We start from the raw sequence: 21,604 nt of genomic DNA on the forward strand, positions 1-21,604 counted from the left end.
CTTTGGTAGAAGGACCCATTGTTCTCAGCTCGCAAGAGTTCTGTTCCCTTGTGTCCTCCTAGTGATGGATGCTAAAGTTGGCTTCTGTCTTTGCTTATAACTTCCAAAGTTCAACAATCGTGTTTAAAGAGGCAGGATGACCTCATGCTGTGGGGCTTGCTACTCCCTGGCATGTGTATAAGACTTCCATTGTTTTGATTCCACCATGCTTAATTTACATAGGAGACAGGTAAATAGCTGCTATGTTCCCTCCTGTCTGGGAAAGACCTGTTTCTCCCTTCGTTTGGACATACTGTAAAGCCTAATATCAATAAGTAGCCATAATTCCTTATATAGTGTTAATACATACATTTTACGATGATATTAATCACCAGAGAATCTTAAGCTTTCATAAAATAACTCACTTAATAAACTTTTATAGTACAGTGACATTGTTTACAATCAGTTGATTCGGTTGGTTATCATGTGAGGTTCAGATCGCTTGTCTTTATAAACCAGTACATCTTTGCAGCGTATTCTTTGAAAAATAAATCCTGGACCAAGCTTCTCTCGGGCTGGGTGTAGATGCCATACTGTCTCCGCCCCTATTTGTTACCTTGATAGCTTTGTTTACCTAATATGTAAATTGGACCTTCATTGTGTTTGTCTGGTGATGGGGCTGGTCAGAGAAGCAAACGTTCCTTTGTCTAGGACAGACTTGTTTACCAACTCCCTTGACATGCCTGGCTTAAACATATTTTTGTAATCATTCCAACATATATCCATAACTCATAATACACACAGCACACATCCATCACACAAGTATATTAATGATCAGTGAGTTATTAGTTTTCCAATGATATGTTACTTGACATATTTTAGATACAAATTATAACCATAGTTGGAGAGCACTGAATTGGTCAGGCCAACTGAAACTCATCACCTGATACCAACACAAATCCTTGCCCTTTGGCCCTGGGATGCTCGCAGGGTCACTCCTCCACCCTTACAAAGCTGCAGCAGGGCTAGCCACTCCCTGCCAGGTCAGAGTCCTCTTTCCTGACAGGGAATCTGCTGCCATATTTTCATTGTCCTTTATATTTAAAAAAAAAACACCTGTTTTGTCATCTTGGTTTACAGTTTCCAGGACATAATATCCGAGAGTATACATAATTTCATCTACAGAGTTGTTACAGAGCTTTCACGGTGACTTTAATAACCGTTGTGCTGTTAGATTTCAAACGATCTATTACATCTCACCTTTTAAATCAATATCATGACCCCGCTGTGGGAGGTGTAGTGATTGTCAGGCCTGACCAGACTTGCTGACACCATGTAGTAGAGCCTCTGTGTCACAGTTAACACCTTTTTTGCATTAGAAACGGCTTTTAATTGATTTCAACGTGGTGGACAGAAACAGTTCATGCTAACAAGCAATTGGACCCTTTACATTAATGCTGTAAAGTAATGGTCACAGAGTTGGAGAAGAACACAAAATATTGGAGATGTCCTGAATAATAGAATCACTCATCAAGAAAGCTCAGTTTCTGGGTGGGGTGGTATTTTTGGCAAAAATTTTGGAAGGAAATAAAAAACCACTCTGGAATAGACCAGTTTCTTTTAAAAGTTGGGTGGGAACTGAAATGTGAGAAATGGTATTGTACCTGGAGGAACAGAATCTGGAGATATTGAGGAAATGTTTTTTGTTGCACAATTTTATGGTAGAGCGTGGGGTACGTATTCCTATATACTCTTATTCTGCTGTGAGATCACCAGTACCTGGAAGAGAAGATGTCACATATTCCCCCAACTCTACTTGTGATGTGTGATATGGCTTGGCTATCCTGAATCAGCTTATGCTGAGGACTGCCGAGGCTGGACACATTTTATCTTTATTTAGTAATCTTTTTAGAATATCTGAGGAAATAAAATACATGTTTGGAGGCGGATCCTGTAGCCTGCTCCACAGATTGCAGCCTGCCTCCTCCTGGACTCTAGGGAAAATCTCCAGGAGCAGCAGATCCTTGTGGATGTTTTCACCCAGAAAGTCCATTTCTGCAGCTTTAAATGAGGGAGGGGGATGATTTGGCCCTTCGTATTTACATTCTTCAAATCTGTTCCCCACGTCACCACTGCCTTTGCTGTAAGCAGAGCAACAAACTCTTTTTAACTTTCCTCTTAAATCCATCTCTCCAGCCACCTACTTGTCTTGTTGCTTATTTCTAACTCCCTTCTGTTTGTCCATATTATTCTAGTAATGTGGCGCTCAGAGTTGAATACAGCATCCCAGGTGGTGTTGCTCAGAGCTCTAGATGTATATGCTCAGGCCTGTTATCTCTGTGCTCTGTGATGTTTTTACATGTACAGCTCAAAATTCCAGTGACCTTTTTTTACTGCCATATATCATTGCACACTCATATCTAATTTGCTGTCTGCTAGGTCTCTTTTAGCATTATTGCGTTTTAGATCTCTGTCTCATTGAATATGTGTCTGTGTAGTGAGAATTCATAAATATAACTAGCTGGAGATTAGATTATGCTCAGGTGTAGAAACTATGTAGTCAATAAATGATTAAATGTGGTGCAAAAATGAATATTATTATATTTAATTTATTAAATTAACATAAAGCCAAACCATTATTTTCAGTTATTTTAAATCCCAGCGTTGTGTGGCATACAATATACTTGTGCAAAATAATTTCACAGCTTCAAATTATTTTTTTTTTAGACTGAAGTTTGTTATAATTTTCCCTTTTTTTTATTTATAGGAATTGGAGGATCTTCGAAAGCAGGGTGAAATTATACCCCAGCTAATGACAGAATGTGAATCTGTATCTCAGAAATTACAGGTACAGTTCAGCAAATACATTGATCTAAACATAGTGGAAAGGACATTTGTTTTATATTTTTCATGTTTATATATTTTTACCTGTTTGTAACTTAACTGATAAAGAGACCCCCAATTCATAAAAGTGAATGCTGATTACATGCAAAATGTACTGTGGCTGCCCCAGAATTAGGAGTAATTATAGATAACTTCTGCCTCTGCCTGGTTATCTGAAGAAGTTGCTACTCTGGAATCATGTTGCAACTGACACCTGGCAGACTCCAGGATATTGTATTTCCAGCATTTATGCTGCTCTTGCCTTGCATTGCCTCATATGCAGTGCTACTAGAAGTGACTGCTTCACATACAAGAGCTGGTAAGCATTCACCAATCTCCTTCCAAATGGCCATTTTGAGTAGTCAAGTCAGTTATACTAACATCATGATGGCAGCTAAAGCTAATTATTATATAAGAACACGAAAAGAAGAAAAGTTATTTGTTTTAAAAAACAAACAACTAGTTACATAACATTGGGGAGAAGTTCATACAAAAGGTATTTATTTGGTGGGTAGTCTTTTTCAACACAATACATTCTGTATTTTTATGTAGATATTTATATAGCCCCCCCCATCATCAAAGTATTTGAATCTGGTTGGTTTTAAAGCTTTCGAACTCTGACTGTATATATCAAAATGATGCATTCAAGAATTTGGACCTGGGGGATCCCCATCATGGATCCGGCCTCAGTGTGGTATGTACCGTACTAACACAGAACAAAGAGACAGTCCCTACCCTGAACAATAAAAGAGTGATTTCAAACAACAGGTGTATAAGAGTTGCCATACTGGGTCATACCAATGGTCCATCTAGGCCAGTATTCTGTCTCCAGCTGTGGCAAATACCAAAGTTTCAGGGAGAGTTTACAGAGCAGGGCAGTTGTGTCTTCCCCATCATCCCCTCCCCGCCTCAGGAAGTCAGAGGTTTAGGGTTGCCCACGCATGGGGTTGCATCCCTGACCATCTTGGCTATTGGCCATTGATGGACTCATCCTCCTATTTCTTTTTTGAACCTAGTTATACTTTTGGCCATCACAACATTCCATGGCAATGATTTCCACAGGTTAATTGTGCATTGTGTGGAAAAACTACTTCCTCTTTGTTTGTATTAAATCTGCTGCCTGTTAATTTTATCAGGTGATGGTTTTTGCATTGTGGGAAAGGAGTGAATAACACTTCTCTATTCACTCCCCCCCCCCATCATTCATTTTATAGACTTCCTATAATATCGCCTCCTAGTCATCTCTTTTCTAAGCTGAACAACCCTAATCTTTTTAGTCTTTCTTATGTGGAAGCCACTCCATACCCTTCATCATCTTTGTTGCCCTTCTCTGAAACTTTTCCTTACACTATATTCTTTTTGAGATGGGGCAAACAGAACTGGACACAGTATTCAAGATGTGGACTCACCATGGATTTATGAAGTGGCATTATGATATTTTTCTGTCATCTTTTCTATCCACTTCCTATTAGATCCTAGCCTTTTCTGACAATTGCTGCTCATTGAGCAGAAATTTTCAGAGAACAATCCACAGTGACTCCAAGATCTTTCTTAAGTGGTAACAGGTAATTTAGAATCCATCTTTATCTGTGTAGTTGAGATTTTTTTTTCCAATGTGCATTACTTTTCACTTATCACTATTGATTTTCATCTACCACTTTGTTGCCCACTCACCCAGTTTTGTGAAATCCTCCTGTAGCTCTTCACAGTCTGCTTTGGACTTAACTCTTGGGCAGTGGGTATAATAGACCAAGGAAGGCTTTGCCTTCCCTGGTGCAACCACCCCCCCCCCCGAGGGACATGTGGACCGTGGTGACCCTGCCCTTTCCCTGAGGCCACCCCCCCACTGCGCCACCTACCTACGTGCACTCCAGGTCCCTGCTGCTTGCCGCGTTACTTCTCCTCAGGAGCGAGGAAGTGAGGAGGGATGCTGCGAGCAAGCAGCAGGCACTGAGGCCGCCAGCTTGGACAGGGAGAGGGGTCAAAGCCTCTGCCTGGCACTCGGGCGGGAGGCAGCTCGGCCTGGCGCTGCGAACGGCCTGGCCCAGCACTGGGGCTGGGGGGGGCTGGCCTTGGATGGTGGTTGGGGTGGGCTATCCCCAGCTCTTCTGGTTGCGGGGAGGGGGGCCTCAGGACTCCTCCTGTTATGGGGGGGTTGGGGCTCCGGTGTGCGGAGGTATGGGGCCTCCAGTGGAAGAGGCATGGCCAGCAGGTTAACCCCCCCACAAATGGGGCTCACCCGCCACCCATGACTTAACTATCTTGAATAATTTTATGTCGTCTGTGAACTTTGCCACATAACTGTTTATTCCCTTTTCCAGACCATTAATGATTATGTTGACCAGCACAGATCCCAGTACAGATCATTGAGGGACCCCGTTGTTTGCTTCTCTCCCTTGTGAAAACTGACCATTATTCCTACCCTTTGTTTCCTAGCTTTTAACCAGTTACTGATCCATGAAAGAATCTTCCCTCTTATCCCATGACTGGTTAGTTTCCTTTAAGAGCTTTTTGGTGAAGGACCTTATCAAAGGCTTTCTGAAAATTCAAGTACACGACATCCACTGGATCACCCTTGTCCACACGCTTGTTGATTCTCTCAAAGAAATATATTACATTGGTGAGGCATATCTTCCCTTTACAAAAGCTGTGTTGACTCTTCCCTAACAAATCATGTTTATTTGTGTGTGTAATAATTTTGTTCTTTGCTGTAGTTTCAACCAATTTGCCTGGAACTGAAGTTAGACTCCCTAGCTTGTAATTGGCAGGATTGCCTCTGGAGCACTTTTTAAAAATTGGTGTTACATTATCTACCTTCCAGGCATCTGGTATAGAGGCTTTCTTCAGTGATAAGTTATGTACTACAGTTAGTAGTTCTGCAATTTCATATTTGAGTTCCTTCAGAACTCTTGGGTGAATACCATCTGGTCCTGGTGACTTATTACTGTTTAATTTATCAGTTTGTTTTAAAATTTCTTCTACTGACACATCAGTGTGGGGCAGTTCTTCAGATCTATTGCCAAGAAGGATTGCTCTGATGTGGCAAAAATCAGAGGGGTAGCCGTGTTAGTCTGGATCTGTAAAAGCAGCAAAGAGTTCTGTGGCACCTTATAGACTAACAAGTGTATTGGAGCATGAGCTTTTGTGGGTGAATACCCACTTCGTTGGATGCTCTGATGTGGGTATCTCCACTACATCCTCTGCAGCAAAGATTGACGCAAAGAATTCATTTAGCTTCTCTGCAGTGGCCTTGTTTTCCTTGAGTTCTCCATTAACACTTTGGTTATCTAGAGGCACCAGTGACTGTTCATGAGGCTTCCTGCTTCTGATGTACTTAAAAAATTCTTACTGTTAGTTTTTGCATCTTTTTCAAATTGCTTCTCCAATGCTTTCTTGGCCTGCCTTTTGGTACTCTTACACTTCGCCTGCCAGTTTGAGCACCTTCCTATTGCCCTCACTAGGATTTGACTTCCAAATTTTAAAGGATGCCTTTTTGCCTCTGATAGCCTCCATTACTCTGCTTTGAATCATGGTGGCTTTCTTTTGGTCCTCTTACTGTCTTTTTTGATTTGGGGTATGCATTGAATTGGAGTCTCTAATATAGTGTTTGTAAATAGCACCCATGCTGCTTGCAGGCATTTAAACCATGTGACAGCTTCCTTTAATTTATGTCCAACAAGCGTCCTAATTTTTGTGTAGTCCCCTTTTTTAAGTTAAATGTTACTGTAGTGGGATTTTGGGGGTATTTTTTTTTTTTTTTGCCCTACAAGGGCAGTGGCATTGGAGCAGTTTTTATAGTGGGGATGCTGAAAGCCATTGAACAACACTTGTATATGATGGAAACCACTTCAAGCTACTGTACCCCCAGAATCCTTACTTCCTGCACCCCGTACAAGGATGTTAAATTTAATTATATTATGGTGACCATTACCAAGTGATTTAGCGATCGTTATCTCTTGAACCAAATCATGTGTTCCACATAGGACTAAATCAAGGATGCAACAAACAGATGGGGAAAAACAGTGAGACAATACAGATCACTCTGATAAACAGATGTAACAGTACATCAGCTGTCTAACCATTATCGTTTTGGCAAAGGAAATGGCCAGGGAAGGTTTTAAGGAGGGATTTGAAGTAGGATGAAGTGATCTTGGTGAGTGTTTATGGGGAGCTCTCTCTCTGCAGGTGTGTTCAAAACTTAAACAAATGGGTGATGAAGACTGGCATCACTGGTGGAGCAGATTCGACATCTCAGTAGCATGTAAGAGATAGGGCAGTGATCAGCTGTGTAGGACCTTAAAAGCAAAGACTAGTAATTTGTGTTTATGCAGCAGGGATGGGAGAGCCTACGAGGGGATGCAAAGAGAGGGGTAATGTGGTCAAAGCAACAATCCAGGGAAATGATTTTTGCAACTGTTTTGAATGGATATAAGTGAGGTGAGATGGGACATGTCAAAGCTGGAGAGAAGGTTGCAGTAGATGAGAAGTGGATGAAAAATGTAGCTGTTTTGAGGGAGAAGAGAAGTCAGATCTTAGAGGTATTATTCAGGAAGAGGTGGCAAGATCTAGACATGGCCTAGATGTGAGGATCTAAAGCAGGAGTCTCAAACTCAGTTTACCTTAGGGCCGGTGCCCGTCCTCAAATCCTCCCAGCGGGCCAATAATGTCACTCATACCGCCCAAAACTCCACCCCAAAACTCCACCCCCACCTGCCTAAGGCTCTGGGATGGAGTTTAGGTGGGGGAGGAGGTCTGGGGTAGGAGGTTGGGGTGCAGGCTCTGGGATGGAGTTTGGGTGGGGGAGGAGGTCTGGGGTAGGAGGTTGGGGTGCAGGCTCTGGGATGGAGTTTGGGTGCTGGGTGCAGGCTCTGGGCTGGGGCCAGAGGTGGGGGTGCAGGAGGAGGGGGTGGGGTTGCAGGCTCTGGGAGGGGCTCGGGGTGCAGGCTCTGGGAGGGAGTCAGGGGTGCAGCACTTACCTGGGGCTCCAAGGCAAGGCGGGGCAGGCTGGGGGGGCCTCTGGCGCACTGCTGCCCGCACCACCCCCCACAGTTTCCCATTGGCCGCAGCGGCGCTTGGGGCGGGGACAATGCGGGGAGGCATAGCCCTGCCCCTGCTGCAGGGAAGGGCCGGCAGACACGTGGAGTGAGCAGGCAGATGCCGCTCAGCTCGCCTGTGCTGCTGGTGGTGAGCGGAGTCCTGGGCCATTGTAAATCGCCTGGGGGATGTGCAGGGTGGGGGGGAGCACCCAGGGGCGGCAGGTGGGGCCAAGGGAAAAGACCTGGCCCCAAAACTGCTGGAGCCCCGCAGGCCACATTGGGGAGGTTCTTGGGCCGCAGATGGCCCACGGGCTGGGAGTTTGAGACCCCTGATCTACAGGGAGGGGTGAGTAAAAGACTGGTTTTAGAACTGATTTGGCTAAAGAGTTTCTCCCTCTTCCCGTCTCTCCATATTCTTCAATGCCTCCAGCTGCTTTGCAGAGCTCAGAGACAGTGGTACGGCTCCCTGGTTAAACATGCTGTGTCCAGTTTTTATGAATATTTGGGACAGTAAAACTAAAAAGCATGTGGCCATGTTTTCAGCAATTAATTATTTTTCAACATTTGACACCCTGTAAATATGGACAAGCAAAGAGTGAAAGAGGAAATCAGTTTTTTGTTCTGGTATGAACAAAGAGTGTAGAAATCTTTTTAATAGTGAAATCTCACTCTGTAGTTCATTTTTTTTGTGTCTAATCTGTTCAGTGATACTAATTTTTGATTCACCAGTCACCTCAGTGCTCAGCCCTGTACAGAATGTAGAGAAATGTTTTAAAAAAAATCAAATCTGTTGTAGTCTTGAATATTTAACTGGAGAAATGGCTTATGCACTGAACTAGTACTTCAGCTGAGACTTTTTTGTGTTTTAGCCTTTCTTAAATAGGTTGTGCTTTTATGGAAGGATACTCATCCCTCTTGGTGTCAGTTAAGTTGTGATGGAGGCAAGCTTAGCAGAGCTCACAACAAAGGGAACAATGGCTAAGGGGTAACAGAAAAAGTAAGAGCCAGAAGCACTTTCTGGTTCCAGGGTTTGAGATAGGAAGCATCTAGGTAACTGGTATAGGTTTGGTTTAGGCTGATAGTGACCAAGAAGGTATTACAAGTTGATGGTTGGTTTTGCCTGTGCTATATAAGTGAGTGCTTTCATTTGAGTCCAAGTCACCATCATAATTAGCATCCTGAGCAGCAAAATCAAGAACTGCAAGGGCATGGAAACTGAACCACGCTCTCACTTGGAAATGATTACTTATGGCTGAGGCACCTTGGTAAGGTGTGTGTTCCCTACTTGTTCTATAACTCTTCTGGGTATAAATTAGGGTGACCAGATGTCCCGATTTTTGGGTCTTTTTCTTATATAGGTTCCTATTATCCCCCTCCCCCATCCCGATTTTCCACTCTTGCTGTGTGGTCACCCTAGTATAAATAAAGGTCTTTGGACTCTGGGACTGTCAGTTTGGCACTTTCACAAGCTTAAACCACCATAAACATAACACATGAAAAAAGAATAAATGAAACAAGGTCATCTAGGTGAGAATAGTTGAAAGACTATTGAAGAGGTGGGAGGGAAATGTGTGCTGTGGGAATAAGAGATTAACATAGGCCATTTCTACATGGTAAAGCTCATTATTTAAAGTTTTAAGAAGACTTAAGTTTAGATATTTACACTGTCCTGAAATGCGGAAAAGCAGAAGGAAAGCTAATGAAATAAGAGAATGAGGCTTTCTTCTGCCAACTAACAGAAGTTACTAGATCACAGGTCCTGGTTCTCATGGGAGACTTCAGTCCCCTGGATATCTGCTGGGAGAGCAATACAGCGGTGCACAGACAATCCAGGAAGTTTTTGGAAAGCGTAGGGGACAATTTCCTGGTGCAAGTGCTGGAGGAACCAACTAGGGGCAGAGCTCTTCTTGACCTGCTGCTCACAAACAGGGAAGAATAAGTAGGGGAAGCAAAAATGGATGGGAACCTTGGAGGCAGTGACCATGAGATGGTCGAGTTCAGGATCCTGACACAAGGAAGAAAGGAGAGCAGCAGAATATGGACCCTGGACTTCAGAAAAGCAGACTTTGACTCCCTCAGGGGACTGATGGGCAGGATCCCCTTGGAGAATAACATGAGGGGGAAAAGAGTCCAGGACAGCTGGCTGTATTTTAAAAAAATCCTTATTGAGGTTGCAGGAACAAACCATCCCAATGTATAGAAAGAATAGTAAATATGGCAGGCGACCAGCTTGGCTTAACAGTGAAATCCTTGCTGATCTTAAATGCAAAAAAGAAGCATACATGAAATGGAAAATTGGACAAATGGCCAGGAAGGAATATAAAAATATTGCTCAGGCATGCAGGAGTGAAATTAGGAAGGCCAAATCACACTTGGAGTTGTAGCTAGCCAGAGATGTTAAGAGTAACAAGAAGGGTTTCTACAGGTATGTTAGCAACAAGAAGGTGGTCAGGGAAAGTGTGGGCCCCTTACTGAATGGGGGAGGCAACCTAGTGATAGAGGTTGTGGAAAAAGCTAATGTACTCAATGCTTTTTTTGCCTCTGTCTTCACGAACAAGGTCAGCTCCCAGACTACTGCACTGGGTAGTACAGTATGGGGAAAAGGTGACCAGCCCTCTTGGGAGAAAGAAGTGGTTCAGGACTATTTAGAAAAGCTGGACGAGCACAAGTCCATGGGACCAGATGCACTGCATCCGAGGGTGCTAAAGGAGTTGACGTATGTGATTGCAGAGCCATTGGCCATTATCTTTGAAAACTCATGGTGATCAGGGAAGGTCTCAGATGACTGGAAAAAGGCTAATGTAGTGCCCATCTTCAAAAAAAGGGAAGGAGGAGGATCCGGGGAACTACAGGCCAGTCAGCCTCACCTCAGTCCCTTGAAAAATCATGGAGCAGGTCCTCCAGGAATCAATTCTGAAGCACTTAGAGGAGAGGAAAGTGATCAGGAAAAGTCAGCATGGATTCACCAAGGGCAAGTCATGCCTGACTAACCTAATTGCCTTCTATGACAAGATAATTGGCTCTGTGGATGAGGGGAAAGCAGTGGACGTGTTATTCCTTGACTTTAGCAAAGCTTTTGATACGGTCTCCCACAGTATTCTTGCCGGCAAGTTAAAGAAATATGGGCTGGATGAATGGACTATAAGGTGGATAAGAAAGCTGGCTAGATTGTCGGGCTCAATGGGTAGCGATCAATGGCCCCATGTCTAGTTGGCAGCTGGTATCAAGCAGAGTGCCCCAATGGTCGGTCCTGGGGCCGGTTTTATTCAATCTCTTCATTAATGATCTGGAGGATGGCATGGACTGCACCCTCAGCAAGTTTGCGGATGACACTAAACTGGGAGGAGTGGTAGATACGCTGGAGGGTAGGGATAGGATACAGAGGGACCTAGACAAATTAGAGGATTGGGCCAAAAGAAATCTGACGAGGTTCAACAAGGACAAGTGCAGAGGATGGAGAATCCCATGCACTGCTACAGACTAGGGACCGAACGGCTAGGCAGCAGTTTTGCAGAAAAAGACCTAGGGGTTACAGTGGATGAGAAGCTGGATATGAGTCAACAGTGTTCCCTTGTTGCCAAGAAGATTAACGGCATTTTGGGCTGTACAAGTAGGGGCATTGCCAGCAGATCGAGGGATGTGATCATTCCCCTCTATTTGACATTGGTGAGGCTTCATCTGGAATACTGTGTCCAGTTTTGGGCCCCACACTACAAGGATGATGTGGAAAAATTGGAGAGAGTCCAGCGGAGGGCAGCAAAAATGATTAGGGGGCTGGAGCACATGACTTATGAGGAGAGGCTGAGGGAACTGGAATTGTTTAGTCTGCAGAAGAGAAGAATGAGGGGGGATTTGATAGCTGCTTTCAACTACCTGAAAGGGGGTTCCAAAGAAGATGTATCTGGATTGTTCACAGTGGTAGCAGATGACAGAACAAGGAGTAATGGTCTCAAGTTGCAGTGGGGGAGGTTTAGGTTGGATATTAGGAAAAACTTTTTCACTAGGAGGGTGGTGAAGTGGTGGAATCGCCTTCCTTACAGGTTTTTAAGGTCAGGCTTGACAAAGCCCTGGCTGGGATGATTTAATTGGGATTGGCCCTGCTTTGAGCAGGGGGTTGGACTAGATGATCTCCCGAGGTTCCTTCCAACCCTGATATTCTATGATTCTATGAACACTGGTTTCTAAAAGAAAGAATACATTAATGGAGCAAACTGCATTGTGGAAGAGCATTAAGTTGTTTTCACTGACTATATGCTTCAGTATTCATCCAAAATATTCACTGACTATATGCTTAAATATTCAGCCAAGGCGTTTAAAAGAAATCCAGTGGAACCTAATAAAGCGACATTATTTCTCAGGCAATGTTTTGTAAAAGCTTATTTTTCAAAGCTAAACCACCATAGATAATTTTGTGGCACAGAGACTAATTTTGCAACTGTCGCAATGTATGCACAGTGCACAATTTAAATCCAGCTGAATTTAAAGATATCAACCAAATGACAAAATCTAATGCAAAGCATCTTTTCCACTTAATCTGTATCCTTCCTTGCATTAGTCAGATTAAAAAAAATAGCCCTATCATGTCAAAATTGCTTCCAGAGGTCTTTGCATTAGGTAGACTAAAAGGAAGCCAAAGCAAAACATTTAAAGTCTGCGTAACACTGTAACATCATCCATCTTCTCTAAGTTTCATGTTATTTTTTCTTTTCTATTCTTTTTTTAAGGCTGCTGAGAAAAAGAACAGAGACCTGGAGGAGAAAGTCAGAACACTAAGGACAGATGTTGAAGAAAGCAAACAGAGACAGAACAGCCTTAAAACTGAATTAAAGAATTTTTTAGACGTACTAGATGGGAAGATAGATGAACTACATGACTTCCGACAAGGACTGTCTAAACTGGGAGTTGACAACTAGACGGCAACAGATTTTTGTAATCTAGGGTCTGAATGTTTGGTGTTTTGTTGATCCCAAATGTGTATTTTACAAAATTTGACTAGAATGTTCCACTTGTTGGCATTGTTTCTGTACATACAGGCTGAAAATTTGCTATGTTTTTTCAAACCAGTTGTGCTGCTCACTGAATTCTGTTGAGAAGAGAAATTATTTATATGGCTGCTCTGAATTTGTGAAGAGGTGGAGGATTCTGTCTCAGGAATCTGGAACTAGATCTACCTTATATGATTATGCAGTTAGTTGTTGCAGGGAAATTTATATCTTTCTTAAGGGCTGTTGCAACCATAGAAACAGAAAACAAGTATTTTCTAGTCCTGACTATCAGTACTCCTAGCAACACACAATTTTATTTCTTTTGTGGAGTGGAGTTAAGATTAGAGGGGGCTTCTGCCATGTGTAAATCAGTTGGGTAAAATATGTCTGAGTTGAGCTACAGTCAAGTGTAGCAAATCCCGCTAAGTAGATATTAAGATCCTTAGGAACAAATCAATAAAGCCTAATTCACAGAAAGAAACCAACTGATTTTATACTTGTGTGACCTCCGATGTAGGGTTTACCATGTATGTGCACATACAGCACATAATCTGCAAAGTTGCAGTCAATCTCAGCTCTTGTACTTCAAATAAATCGTACAACAGCTGATGAGAACTTCTCATTTAACAAGAGCATCTTTCTCCTCAGCCCTAGTGTTTAAATTCATATAATTAAGTTAATCTTTACATCTTTGAAAAAAACCACACTCTCTTCCTGGGACCAGATATACAGCAATAGGGATGAGTTACTGTTTCACATATAGGTCTAGGTCCTCTAATTATCTATATAACTTAATAACTGCTGTGAACATCCACTGAAGTGATTTCAGAGAAGTTAATCTTAAAAAAAACATTAGTTCATTTCACAGAACCGCTGGGGATGGTTTTGTACAAATGCAAGTTTCTGTTCAAGAGACATCCAGGGCTGAGGTAGCATGAAAGCAAAACCCTTTTCTTTGAAGTATACGTTCCGATCTCATGACATATTGGAAACCAAGTTGCCCATTTAGAATGACAAGAAGAAAGGCATTGCAGAAACACATTGCAACTTGTATTTGATTATTCAGCAGCTCTAAACACATTCTGAGTAAAGCAAGAGAATGCTTGGGATGCCAGGACCATGAGAATAAGAAGCAAGCTTCCTTCACTACAGGTGGTGACATAAACAGCAACACTGGTTCAGAATTCAGTCTAACTCTGCTTTTGTCTCCATAACTACCTTCAGGGGATTTTTATTTTTTTAAGAACTGTTAGGGAATAGCCTGCTCTGAAGTTATTCTGAAATTCCATGCAAATCGAATTTGGGCAAGAAGTTCTGTTTGTCCTATACATTGATGGTATTGCCTCTTTTTTTTTTTTTTTTTAATCTGGCAAAGGCTACTGAAGTGTGAAATTAATGTGTTCCAACAGGATGGAATAGAGTGGCCATGTCACAACATTCATTTCACATATTACAAATTAGATTTCTAATTCTTAATAAATCTATAATCAAAGGGGTTTTGGTCATTTAAATAATGTAAGTGAAGAGTACATTGAATACCTTTGCACACAGATATAATAATCCAGATGCTGGAAGTCTGTAGAGATACTCTATCTGCAATAGTTCTTTAATTCTAGATTGCATCTACCACTGAAGTATTGTCTATCTAGCCTTGCCTTTTTTGTATATGTGTTTTGTAATCCTTTTATACAACTGATAGTAGGAAGCTGGGCTATTTCAGCATATGATCGTCTTTGTTGTAGAGTGCCAGTATTAATAAAAAAAAAAAAACAACCAGGTACTTGGAAACATAATATAGAATGTAAGCATGTGAAAATAAGCTTTCACCAGTGCAGAATATCCAAGTGTTACATAATGTGGGGTTAGATAATGTGCTCCGACTACTCAAAATTGAAAATGACAAAGGAAACAGAGTGTATTTTCTGAACAAATAATTTCAATATTTAGTTTGCATATAATATAGTTCACTTTGAATAACAAATCATCAAAAAGGCAGCTGACCTACTTCTCTACTCCTGTCATACTCTCAAGGTTAGCGGCACCAACTGGGAAGCAAAGAAATAAAACAATTTTGTCACAAACAGTATAAATTGCCAGGCTCCCTACTCTATTTCCCATTAATGTTTTTACCTCCTTCTTACTGAGAGCCTTACTCAATCTTCTGTTTTTCTTTCTCTTTTTTTCCCTACTAGCAAGTCTTAGGGCTTGTCAGCATGAGAGAGTTGTATTGGTTTAACTTAAGGTGTGATTTTTTAAAGTATGTCATTAAATAGGTGCAAAGGGCTGTGCAAAAACTCTTTTTTTTGGTTTAATCCAGATTTATTTTGGGTTCATCCAGTTATTTCAGTTTAGCTTAAACCACTTAGGAATCAGATTAAAATAAATGAAAAAAGTCACTCTTAAACTGAAATAAGAGGGTCCACACACAGGGTTACACTGGTTTAACTAAATTAGTTTTAAAACTGACAAGTAAAACCGGTATAATTTTCTGATGTAGACGAGGCCTCATAAAGAAGAAATAAGGATAAGAGGGAAGGTGTGGATGCAGAGTCTAGAAAGAAAAGCATTTATTTCTGGACCTGCTACTCGTGCTGCACACTTCCAAGCAACCAGGGGAACAAGGCAGATACCCTTTGAACAATCTCTGTTCTCTCTCTTATAGTCAGGACCCCAGTGTTCATGTTCCGTCCTTCTTTGGCAGGTGTATTCAGTTCTTATGTGGTTGAGGCTTTGGAGGGACTCAGCACACAATTTGCAGGCTCAGACATTCTGGCTGCCTCCATCCTCCACAGGACTGACAGCCCTGTCTAATTAATTTCTGCGCTCCCTTTTTCCTGTAACAAAATATAAATACTGGGTCCTGGGATTCAGGGCCCTACTTGTTACCTGTAAGGAATATGCAAATTGGTTTTCTCTCACCTTTGCCACTCTGTCTTCTTTTAGAAATTAGAGATTATAAATGTTGCAGGCTCCCAGTCCACAGGAAGTTAATACCTCTGTCTCTTGGATACCTACATGCATTTCTTCCTTGAATCTTGATCCCTACCGGACAGGTTCTTTCATTAAGAGTGGCTGATATGAACCTATGTCACAGGGCTGCTGGGAGGGTAAATCCATGTTGGTAAAGCACATTGAGTTCCTAGCATGAAAAATGATATGATTGCAAAATATTTTATAATTGAAGCTCTGTTGCAGCCCATCAATCAACTTGCAGTGCCAGATATGTGAACCTTATTAGCTCCTCAGGGACTTGGTGTGGCACAAAAAACTCTCCTCTCTTCCCTTCTTCCAACAAACTGAGTGCAGGACCTTGGGAAACCAAGCATTCTCTTTGTAGGCAATTCTCAGGCAGTACTAAGGATCTAGCATTCATGCTTACTCTAGCCCACCTTCATGCTTCTGTAGGTACTGGGCCCTGAGAATCCAAACCCTCTATTTCTGCAGTAACAACTGCTGAACTTTCCCTCAAGCTGTAGTTGGTTTCGCCCTTTCCTGTTCTTCAGGATCAGGTTTTCCCTCCATTTTCTGCTGTTTCATTTCTGCCATGCTGCCTAAACAACCTGGAGAGCTCTCAGTGGCCTTCCTGCCATGAAGGTCCCTCCTTGGCTATTAAGCCTCTTTGGTCACCATAAGAGACTTGTCCGTGGTCCTTAACACATTATCTGGTGTCCTTTCAGTGCCTGCCGCAGACAGGAATACGTTGCCCAGTCAGTCTTGCATTCTGGCTTCCTTTCACACACACACAGCCACTCCTGCTCTCCCTGATTCTCAGCTCAGTCCAACTTCTAAGCATCCCTTCCAGTCCTTTGTCCCCATGCTCAAGTTTGTTTGGGGGAAGAATGATTCTGTGACACTGCTCCTGCAGAATGAACACTTCATGATATGTGAGGGTGACTTCCCGCACGGGGAACCTGACCAGTGATTCTTATTCAGAGCCCCCTAAATCTGGAGGCTACCCTCTGCTGGAAAATATTTCCTCTGTTAGGGTGCAAGGTGGATATTTTGGAGAGACTCCCTGATCACAACAATGCAGCCTTCCCTCATGTTTTTTTCAAGACGTTTGCATCTTGGGAATGGGGTCTGTTTGACAGAGGCCTAGTCATATCTCAGTTATGCCCACTGAGTATAGTGTATTCTATAAAGTTGCAGTGGAAATATGTGAGGTCTCTAAGATGGTGATCTCTGCTGATTCCAGGACCTCTCCTTTTTATGCTTATGTTTATAAGAAAGTGCTACTTAATGCTGTATTTTTTTTTTACCAAGGCTGTGCCATTAGTGTTGGCCCATCTCTCCTGATTTTGATATCTGCAGAACTCAGGCCCCTCTGTGAATAGCAGAGTCCATCTCAGTGATGCACTTTTTGATTGATGAGCTGTATATGGGGATAGCCATGGAAGGTCAAACATGTTTGACTCAAGGGGTGAATCCTGCTCAAACCGAATAGATGTTTGTACCCCTGCCCCTCTAGGGCTCTGATTTGTTCCAGGAAGATCCCAAGGTGACCAAAGAAGGATCAGAGTTCAAACAATCCTGAAAGCACTAATTTCAGCCTCCATACCTCAGTCTGCAGATTTGTTTTTGCTTATTAACAGTGGTTTACAAACATGAATTTTCAGCACCCATCTGATATCGGTTAGTTCTCACTTTGCGTTAGGTCTACATTGGAGACATATATGGATTTCCTCATGTAAGCTTGTACTCGCTCTTAGCTCAGAAGATGTAAAGGTTCAGTTTGTGGATGTAGGTTTCTCCCCTAAAGTGGCTAATGGCAGGAAACCTTCTACCTCAATCACTTGATCTTGTATTAGGAGTGTCTTGTTAATAGCGTCTTGTGCTCAGCACTCGGAGTGCGAATGGCTGTCATTTCCACTTCCGGAGGTCCTGTGGAGAGTAACTTTACATCAGACCCCTTTCCTGTTAGGTTTTTGTTTATGGAGCATTTGATTTGTAGACTTGACTTTCAGAATGATATTTCATCATCAGGAATGGCCCTCTATTTAAAGATGCTATATTGGCTTCCTTTGAGACCTGGGGAAAGAGTCTTTCTTTTGTTTTCTGCCATAGCAGCCTTTTTAATTGGTATCTCCTTTGCCAAGTGATGAATCCGTGAGTTCGCTGGAATAGAACTGCCTTGTCTGTAAGGATGTCAGATTTTATCTCTCACTTTCCTTATCATTCAAAATTTCCTATTTTTCTTAATCCTCTTACTCAAGCTATTCCTATGCCCAGAAAACAGTCTGGAGATAGAGGGTTGCTGTGTTTTATGTGGCCTGGGTAATGCCTTTTGATTGTGTTTAAAAAAAAAAATATTTTTGATTCCATGTCTAAAATTTGGAATGAAGCTTCTAAAGCCACCAGTGCTCAGTGGATTAAAGGCGATATGAAGAGTTTCTACAGTTCTTCACTGCTGTGTGTCTGTGAAATATTGCCATTATTTATGAAGAGAGAGGACCTAAGCATTAACTGCTGTACTGTATTGTGGCAGCTGCTTGCCTTACACTCATTCCTTTATTGCTCAATACCAGCTGATGCCAAAGCTGATCTTGGTCAGCAGTCTCTGTTGGATTGAGGTTCACTCACTCAGCAGATGGGTTTAACAAATATTTATTAAGGCAAAACACGGAGTAGTGATCAATTATGAGTAGGAAGCTCATCAGGACAATCTTATCATTCCATATGATCTCTCCACCCCCATCAGTACAGGCTTAGTGTTAGTTCACACCAATCTTTTCTAGTTTTTTAATTACTCTATCTTTTCTTATTCTCACAAACATGATTGCTCTGCAGTTTCTTACACATGCACAGCACTAAACATGATTATTCTGCAATTTCTTACACATACACAGTTCTATTTATGCTTACACCGTTAAATGTTATCAGAACAGACTCTTAAAATCCACAGCAGGCATCTGTCAGGTCTAAATATGCCTTTGCCCCCAACACTCTTGGCTGATAGTCAAGGTAAGACCACGTCTGCTTTTTCACGCTGCTTTACAAGTTGCACTTACGGAATCTTACTGGATGGAAGGAGGACTGCACAGCACTGTAAAATTGTTTACTAGTAATTCTTTTCATTGTACACATTCTGTCCATCCACCCTGCTTTCCTGGCTTTTTGCCCTCATGACTGTTTTACTGTCTTCACTATTCAGGGAAAACTGGTGGAACCTGCCTACTTATTCTCAGAGCCCTGTGTGTTCCATGATTCGCAGCCGTGGGTTTTTTCCCTTGGCTACAGAATTGTGCTTCAGAATTCAAGCTCTTTTTTTCCTTTAAACTGTTTCTAGCCCTTATGGTTGCAAAAGTCTTGAAACCAGGAATGATTTATAAACTGATGCCATATTGTCTTCCTGAGTCTGCAGACAGCCTGAAACAAAAGCTCTCCGGGGGCTGAACTGCCCCATTCGTCTCACTGAGTTGTTATTGCTGAATTCTAAAGATGACAATTTAAATGTTAACATTAACTGTTCCATTGCTGACGGTCTTAGCAGAAATGTCAACTAACGTGATCTTCCCACAATACCAGACAAGTCTTCCATACCTACTTATGGGCCCAAAGTCCCAGTTATCTCTACTCAATTGCTAGAACCTCCAACTTTGCCCCTGTTTCTGTGATGCAGCTATGAGTTAAAATACAAAAATCTTTGGCATATCAAAAAACTAAATGTGAGGACAGAGTAAAATAAACTGAATTTAATATCCACACAAAAATAACACGGGGGAGGGGGGAGTTACTGTGCTGATTGAATAGTACATTTTCACAGTTAGTAAAAAAACTGCAGATAAAAAATTTAAATGAAGCTGCTACTAAATTTGTAGTCGTCTACAACACAAATCATGCAGCGAAATTTAGGTCCAGCTTGCCAGGCTTTGCTTATACTAGTTGTGTTGGCAATTATTTTTGCCTCTGCTTCCTAGGAGGTGGGGGCTGTTCTAGAATCTTTTTATAGGCATGATGTAGAGGCTGTAACACACACAACTACCGCAGTGTAACTTTCTCTTTTTGAATTGTGTTAAACAATCAACTAAAACAAGTGTCAATCACAGCAATAGCAAGTCACAGGCTATTGATCCAAATCCACCTTAAAATGGAGAGAACCACCATTAACTGATACAGAAATGAATTGCACATTTGCGGAGTCTTGCAACTTGAGGCTTTTGTCCATATTTTGTATTCCTTTTAGGATATAAATTTGACAGTTATGTGAAAAGTTTGCATGTCTTAAATATCGTACTCTGTATTCAGTAACAACATACCTTGAGTGAAATAGACAGTGAGGAATGTATTGCAGAATTTTAAGAATGTGTTTCCCCAAAACCCTGTGTTCTCTTGCAGGCTGAGGAACAGGACTGATGCTGCTAGATTAAGAAATATTTGCTTATGTAATTGGGATTTTTTGAGCTGTCTAAACAATTTGACTTTCCTACAGTGTTTTGTGTTAGCACTAGTTTTTGAAAAACTGTTTAAACTAAGAATACTTTCAGATGGCAGTACCTATACATCCAAAAAATTTATATGCATGTTTTGAAATATTGTTTTTCCCCTTCTGGTCACTTAGTTAATTAACAAATTCTGATGGCACATAAAACCTGGGCACTCAAGAGAAAATCTATCTGCTGTTGTATTTTCTGTTTTTACCACTGGTCAGCAATAATTATTTTAGCCATATACCAGCCAAGAAGACTGATACTGAAAAAGAATTGTGAACAGGTCTGCTAAATGTGCAGCACATTGATCAACTGGTGTGGGCTGAAAGTGGAGATATGCTCAATTTAAAAAGAAGTATCTTGCAGCATTTAGATTTTTTTATTATATTTGCCTAATAGTGACAAATACATAATCTACTATAAAACTCATCTATATGATAGAGCACATCATTTTTTAACTCAAATTTAAATATATCCCTTACTTGTAGTTAACAATTATGGGAGTGTTTTTAGTGTGGTCTACTATACCAAAATATTTAGAACTATGATGAGTCTTTAGTAATAAAGATAAACACACAACCTGTTTTTACTGTTTCAAGTAAGGTTTAGTGAATGACTGACAATTCTATTGATATACAACTGTGGGAAAACACTGCAATGCTTTAAATGTGTATTTTTATCCCGATTTAATATATGATTAATTGAGATGAAGTGTTTACTACAGTTTGTTGTAAAAATGTCTCTGACCTCGTCATTCTGTCTACTGTGAACAAGTACTTTTTAAAATCAAAGGTAAATGGTAAATGTGAACATTTGGACTCTCTCCTAGTAGCAGTCAATGCCGTTTTTTATATATTAAAATTGATTTTTCTTTATGAACTTATAACTTCGTGGGTTTTATCTGATTTTATTGTATCATATACATTTGCTTTATGTAAAAATATATAGTTTAAGTAAAAAAAAAATCTCCTGTCTATCATTAACTTAAAATAATGAGCATCCTTTATCTCAGTTGCATAATCTTATTAAGAATTTAAACTCAGGGAAGTTTTTCTATTGAAAAGAGCTTAATTTGGATTTATGCATCTGTGCGTCTCTGCAAGGAATTACATGGTGGTAAGTTTCTGCTTCATAAGATGACCTGGTGGTAAAAACACCGATCTACACCGCAGCTTCTACCATTGTTACCTCCAGTGGAGTTGCACCACTGGTGAATTATGGCTATAAAGTACTCTATAGCACAGGGGTCCCCAACGCGGTGCCCGCGGGTGCCATGGCGCCCGTGGGGGCATCT

General features: G+C 41.4%; 1 protein-coding gene across 3 annotated transcripts in view; it reads left to right on the top strand.

The window, feature by feature from the left end:
* The window catches only part of HOMER2 (homer scaffold protein 2), a 116,014-nt gene extending 94,821 nt beyond the window's left edge, over positions 1–21,193 (top strand). For all 3 annotated transcript variants that reach the window (XM_039492571.1, XM_039492572.1, XM_039492570.1), the window contains 2 exons: positions 2,747–2,827; positions 12,623–21,193. In XM_039492571.1, coding sequence (XP_039348505.1) covers positions 2,747–2,827; positions 12,623–12,811 — 270 coding nt within the window. In that variant the 3' untranslated portion in view covers positions 12,812–21,193. The remainder of the gene's footprint in view (positions 1–2,746; positions 2,828–12,622) is intronic.
* The last annotated feature ends 411 nt before the right edge of the window (positions 21,194–21,604 follow it).

This window comes from Mauremys reevesii, linkage group 10 (genome assembly GCF_016161935.1).
Source record: "Mauremys reevesii isolate NIE-2019 linkage group 10, ASM1616193v1, whole genome shotgun sequence".
Taxonomy (NCBI): domain Eukaryota; kingdom Metazoa; phylum Chordata; order Testudines; family Geoemydidae; genus Mauremys; species Mauremys reevesii.